Raw genomic sequence first — 7,500 nt, forward strand, 5'->3', positions numbered from 1 at the left:
TGTATGGTCTACCCCATGAGAATTCTGTATTCCTGATGATAATGCAAGTGGTTTGTAATGTACTACTAAGATTAGTTTCCTAATAGCCACTACTCTTTCCTTCAAAAAGGTCCAATCAGATTTTCAGTCTTTAAAACTGCTATGTTAACTACAAACCTTTTTTGCCTCCATCATATCCTAAACATGTAACGATGGCACTCCACTGCATGCAAAATTTGGAAATCATGTATAGGAGGATATGACACTAAACAACAAATATCATATAAAATCATTATTATTATTATTATCATTATAAAATTTATGCAAAATATAATTTAGTTCCGTGCTACCACAATCAAATGTGGGTCCTTAGCTGACATACAATAATACTAATAAGTACAGGAAGCCCAAACCATGCATCAAGACATCAATAGTAACAATCAATATTAAAACACAAAATTCAATCATGCCTTTAAATAAGTAATAATAACAAGATTAAAAATGGACAAAAACAGAAGAAAAAGGTCTTTAAATAACAAAAATTCTTACAAACTAAATAAAGCTGCTTAACAACAACAATTGTCAATGCAGACCATGCAAAATTTAAGATGAATTCATAAAAATCAGAACAGCATTTCATAAGCAAAAGAAGAAAAAAAAAAAAAAAAATTGACTGCACTTCCTTCTAATGCTAATGGAAGCTTCATCGTGCAGTGAGTTGGTTAAAATGATTTCAGGCACTTTCTATTGGCACTGTATTGGGGAAAGTACCTCTTCTCACTATTCTCTCTGATCACCAGACGAAAAAAAAAAAAAAAAAAAAAAATTACAGATCTCCAGCACATAAGATATTGAAGATTCTAATCACAAAAAACTAAAGTGTATCTGCACTGTTAACACTTATTGACTAGCTCCATTAGCAACTCGCATCTCAGTGTCAGTCTGATATCACTATAGTATCAATAGACCGACACACATACAGTAATAATATCAATGACTTGATGGACAATCGACTTAGATCAAATCTTCTTTTCAGATGTTATTACCTTATATCTTATGATATATCTACAAACATTATAAACATGTTATATACCAGTATCATAATGTTATTAAAGACTAACATTATATATATATATATATATATATATATATATATATATATATATATATATATATATATATATATATATATATATTTATATATATTTATATATATAATATATATATAATATATAATATATAATATATATAATAAATATACATATATACATACATACATACATTATATGTGTGTGTGTGTGTGTGTGTGTGTGTGTGTGTGTGTGTGTGTGTGTGTGTGTGTGTGTGTGTGTGTGTGTGTGTGTGTGTGTGTGTGTGTGTGTGTGTGTGTGTGTGTGTGTGTGTGTGTGTGTGTGTGTGTGTGTGTGTGTGTGTGTGTGTGTGTGTGTGTGTGTGTGTGTGTGTGTGTGTGTGTGTGTGTGTGTGTGTGTGTCTTGTGTGTGAGTGAGTGTGTCTTGTATGTGTGTGTGTGTGTCTTGTGTGTGTGTGTGTGTGTCTTGTGTGTGTGTGTGTGTGTGTCTTGTGTGTGTGTGTGTGTGTGTGTCTTGTGTGTGTGTGTGTGTGTCTGTCTTTTGTGTGTGTGTGTCTATCTTTTGTGTGTGTGTGTGTGTCTATCTTGTGTGTGTGTGTGTGTGTGTCTATCTTGTGTGTGTGTGTGTGTCTATCTTGTGTGTGTGTGTGTGTGTGTCTCTTGTGTGTGTGTGTGTGTCTCTTGTGTGTGTGTGTCTTGTGTGTGTGTGTGTCTTGTGTGTGTGTGTCTTGTGTGTGTGTGTGTCTTGTGTGTGTGTGTGTGTTGTGTGTGTGTGTGTGTTGTGTGTGTGTGTGTTGTGTGTGTGTGTGTGTTGTGTGTGTGTGTGTGTTGTGTGTGTGTGTGTGTTTTGTGTGTGTGTGTTTTGTGTGTGTGTGTTTTGTGTGTGTGTGTGTGTGTTTTGTGTGTGTGTGTGCACGCATAAAGAGCTTGAACACCTTGAGCTATAATCATTTCATTTACATATGTAATAAACTGGGTTACTCTGAACACCACAATATACCAGTACTTGGATTCTTACCTTTTGTTTTATAAAAGGGTACTTCTCATTAAGAAAAAAGACATATAAAACTGGTCAGATGCATTACAAAAATAACAAAATAAAACCACTATTATGGGCAATGCTGTTTTACCCTCAGCTCCCTACTGTGGAACACTTATGCGTGTTTCAAATATCATATACATAGTGTGCTGGTGACTTTACATTCATATTCATTTTCGACTAATGCTGAAGTGAGGACGAGCCACAAATGTTGGAGTGGGACATTTAAACAGTGCTCTGTATAATATCTTTGGTAATATATTAGATGTATTCTGGATAGACACTGATATGCACTTGCAAAAGCTAAGATGATGCACAGATCAGTTGCATTCAGCATGTAAAAACCACCTCTTTCAGCATTTGGAACAAGCAGTCATATTACATCCAGCCACAACATAAAATTTCTGAATGATTTTACTGGGTATGAATGAAATGGAAATATAGAGCACTTTTTCTTTTCGGTCTATTCAAAATACATCACTGAAATCCCTGAATTGCTTTAAAAATGGCTTCAGCTTCTACATCTCAAACTGTCTTTCATCTGGAATTGTAACATTTCATGGCAGGCAAAGTGCTACAATAATACATAAATGCCAAATTTGAACACATACTGCATGTGATGCACTAAAATAAACCTATGTGAAAACACTGGAAAAAAACAACAATCATTTTGCCTTCTCTGAGGTACTGTGCAGTATATACTGTTGAATGCTGTATTTACAAATTAAGTAGTGAGCTTGTTTGGCAAGAAGTTGGGTGCACCAAGTACAGGAGCTTCAGTGTCAGGGAAATTTTCTGAACCCTCAAGAGCTGTCACTGAACCATCTTGACCAACTTCAACTGGATAGCGCATCAAATGTCCTTCAATTTTACAAGGCTCGTCAGCTACATAGGCACTCCAATTACTATCAGCCATTTCATTCACTGCACGCATGCAGTCCAAGGATCCTGGATCCAGGTGTACGTCTTCCACACTTCCCAGGTGTTCTGCCCACAGAGCCATGCGGAAGTGATGCACATCACCACGAGCTTCCCCAGACATCTCTCTTGTTTGCAGAGGCTGGAAACATCCAACAGCAATCTCTGAGTCTCGAGTCCCGCCCATGCTCCGCTGGTTGATGTTTGCTGAGCCAATGATGATGTAGTCATCATCTACGATCATCATTTTGGAATGGACATATATCATGAATCGTGCCTTCTCCCTGAGTAAGCAAGCAGGAGACTCAGGGTCAGGTGGAGGAAGATCCTCTGGTATTTCCTCAGGACACTCTCCTTTTCCTAGGCAGAAGAAGGAGAGGTAGTCTCGTGGGTGTGTGTCCAGTTCATTGGCTTCAATGGCTTGAGCTATCAACTTGTACATCATCTCCATAGTACGATGCTGCCAGTGCAGGATCTCCTGTACAGGCTTACTGGCTGGATCACCTTCAGGATACATAGGAATGACAACATAGACCCCAATATATTCCCCTGCATTTATCTTCTCGACAATTCGTTGGGCAATCTCCTGTGGGATGAGGTGGTGAGCTTTTGTTGACTGTTCATCATCCCAACCATATGCTGAACCAAGGAAATACTGGTTTTCTATGAATAAGTAACTATCAGTTCGTCTGATTTGATGGATGTAAGCCCTGTGTATACTGTCATCTACATATTTTCCCTTCCTCTTTGGGATTGCTGCTATACGATTGAAGTCAAAAAGTGCAGAGTCAGAAGTTATGGATCTGAACAGTTGGCTATTCCAGGCAAATTCTTCCTCACACACTGCTGGGGCATCCAAAGCAAATTCCTCATCTGAAATTGGAAGGAGCCGGGACTCACGGTCCTTCACTTGATTTCGCCACCTTTCAGTGAAGTTTGCCAAAACATCTAAGACTATAGGTCCATCCAAACGGCAATGAATATCATGCCACGGCTGTCGTGGTCCTACCTCACTAGTGGTAGTTGCACAGCCATTGTAAAAGTCTCCAACATGAACTGTTGTCAATGTTTTGAAAAGCTCATGCTCTGGTGTATCATAGCGACCATCTGTGATATCTAAGCCACCTATGAAGGCCTGAAGTCTTGGTAAGTCCTCACCTTCTTCAGGTGGAACGTCAAGGATTACAGTTTTCTGGTGATGAGTGTAACACGTTTGGGCAAACTGATCTTGGAAGAATGATGCCATTCCTTCCAGGGTGCGTATCCTTGGCACCACAGCCACTTCTACATCAGAACCTTCAAAATAAAGACGTGTTTCTTCATCATGAGTGCCCATGAAACCTGCTGTAACCCCAGTGCTCATTTTCTCATTCCACACCATTACAAGCACACGAACCCCTTCTTCCGCTTTCCTTTTAAGCAGGTCGCCTACGGTTTCTCCAACTGCTTCCTCACAATCACATTCACCCCTCACCAGAACTGTTTCTGCATATACACTCCAGCCTGTAATATATATAAGCCTCTGTGCATTGTTTAAGGCTTTGTAGAGGTCAGTCCATGCACAAGGAGGGTCATATGGTTCACCCGAGGCTGTGGGGACACTCTCAAAGAGTGGTAAAGGCGGACAATGTGCATCCTGATAAACAGTGACTTTGCATCCTTCACGCAGAGGGAAATAACAATCGGGGACCTCAAATGTCATATCCATCATATCCTTGGGAACATAATTGATTTTCAAGTTAATGCGTCCATCACACCCTGAGAGGGGATACCAGCCCTCCATTGTTTCTCCGTCCATTAGGTCCCCTCCTCTGAGACTCACCTCGCCTAATAATCCAGCATCAAAGTGGTCCTTGTCCAGGACCTGGATCTGAATTTCATCTGCAACATGGCATACCGGGATTCTGAACGATTCTTGCCACTTTGGTGAGAGGTCGTTGTTGATAACAGCTGTCTTGCAGAGCACACAGTTACCCACTTTAACCTGGGCAAAGGGATCAGACGTGTCCTTTGGGTCAATGTTGAAAAATGCTGTGTCACAGTCTGGAAGTCCATCTGCTGCTATTAAATCAATATATAGGTAGCCCCTTAACATAGCCATTTTGAAACTGGTGATTACTTCTCTCCTTAATGTATACTAGTGAAGTGCCAAGTCTTTTCTACTACAAACACATGAACATGCAGACAGCAGCTGGGAGGGAACACACACACTACCAGATCAACCTCGATTCTTGATAGCACGTACAGTAGAAGTCACCTGCAAAAAGTAATTGGAATTAACAAATGGTGCATGTCTTATTCGATATCAAAGAATCATTAGAATCTATAATTTTGAGTATAATGAGTATTCCAAACTCTCTACCTTGCATAATCTGGATATACTAAATGACAATATAATGATATGTTAGTGAACTATATGAAATTCAAACTGCAACACTCTAAAGAAGTACATAAAACCATCATAACTGAGAGAAAACTAAAATCAAACTGAAAGTACGAGTTTGTGGTTCACAATCTTTTGACCAGTAGAGACTCCTTCTTATGATTTTCTCAAGGTTACATTGTTTTAGAAAAAAAAAAAAAAAATGTTTACTAAACAAGCTGACATCATTCAATAACAACAGAACACAGTATTAACTAGAGAACTCCTGTAACTGAACGTGCAGCCAAAGCAACGGAACATGAGAATCTTAATCGGCTAGATCAAATAATACTGTCTGCACTGTATATGATTAATGATCTACTGGTTACTCTGGAAATACTTAAAAAGCTGCTTCTCTCATGAACAATACTGCAATTAACACTGGAGCTTCTGAAAATTTTTAACCTATCACACTGACTTTCATTTTTGACTCTGGAAAACAAAGATTGGGAACCACTTAAATATATGGGTTTTTTATCAAAATCTTATCTTCAAGTTATCATCTATAAAGTAAGAGTCCTTAGGAGAACAAGATAAATATTAAGTAGCATAATCTCATGTTTATCTAAAGCTAGATAAGACATGAAATTTATGCTTTGATCTGAAATTGGTATTTTCCAGGTACAAACTGCAGAAACATACTCTGGAGGGTAATACACTATATATATATATATATATATATATATATATATATATATATATATATATATATATATATATATACATATGTGTGTGTGTGTGTGTGTGTGTGTGTATGTGTGTGTGTGTGTGTGTGTGTGTGTGTGTGTGTGTGTGTGTGTGTGTGTGTGTGTGTGTGTGTGTGTGTGTGTGTGTGTGTGTGTGTGTGTGTGTGTGTGTGTGTATGTGTGTGTGTGTGTGTGTGTGTGTTTATATATATATATATATATATATATATATATATATATGTATATATATATGTATATATATATACATATATATATACATATATATATACATATATATATACATATATATATACATATATATATACATATATATATATGTATATATATATGTATATATATATGTATATATATATGTATATATATATGTATATATATATATATGTATATATATACATATATATATACATATATATATAGATATATATATATATATATATATATATGTATATATATACATATATATATATATATATGTATATATATATATATATATATGTATATATATATGTATATATATATATATATATATATATATATAAATGTTGATGTATCTATAGATATAACTATCTAATTTTAGATATACAGATAAAAATATCAATATTTACATTCACACAACATATATGTGGGGGGGGGGGGCACATGCCTGGTTGTGTGTGTGGATTCACATATCTTTAAATATATACACATGCATGCTTGTGTATGTGGCTACATGTGTGCGTGTGCATGTGTCTGAACACCATGAAAGTGCGTGAGTAAGAATGCTTATAAATTTACGGGCGGGAGTATATGTGCACGTATAAAAGCATGCATGAAACAAAAAATCCCAATATATCAATAAATCAATAATCTTTTTCTGGAATAAGTATGATTATTTCTTCATCTTAAGGCTTAAAATACAGTTAGTTTATGTAAAGAAACTGTTCCTATTGTTCTTGTGACTTGGCCTATCTATTAACAGTAAGTCACTCATTATTTAATCATAGAATTAATGTAGTTGCCACATTTTCTGTAAAACAAACAAATAAAATGCACACAGACACACAGACACACAGACACACAGACACACACACACACACACACACACAAAGAAACAAACAAGAACATAAAACCACACAAATAAATACAAATATGACCATGAACACACACACACATACATGGTTATATCTATGTCTAAATCTATAATTGTATCTATATCTATATATACGCACAGAGGTCTAGTGAATCTGCATTTATCAACTCTTAGAAGCTGAAATCAATGTTGTATGGTTGATAAGCATCCAGTAGAGCTAAGCGAATGGTTTGTTAAAATTGTGCAAGGCCCGACTCAATGAATTTTTTTTAACAT

General features: G+C 36.3%; 1 protein-coding gene across 1 annotated transcript; it reads right to left on the minus strand.

Annotated features, from left to right (window-relative positions):
- Positions 1-1,733: 1,733 nt before the first annotated feature.
- On the minus strand, positions 1,734-5,265 carry LOC113819078 (uncharacterized). The gene has a single exon (XM_027371317.2). It carries the CDS (start codon positions 5,125-5,127, stop codon positions 2,833-2,835), a length of 2,295 nt encoding a protein of 764 aa, XP_027227118.1. The 5' UTR covers positions 5,128-5,265; the 3' UTR covers positions 1,734-2,832.
- Positions 5,266-7,500: the final 2,235 nt, after the last annotated feature.

The sequence above is a fragment of the Penaeus vannamei genome, chromosome 35 (genome assembly GCF_042767895.1).
Source record: "Penaeus vannamei isolate JL-2024 chromosome 35, ASM4276789v1, whole genome shotgun sequence".
NCBI lineage: Eukaryota > Metazoa > Arthropoda > Malacostraca > Decapoda > Penaeidae > Penaeus > Penaeus vannamei.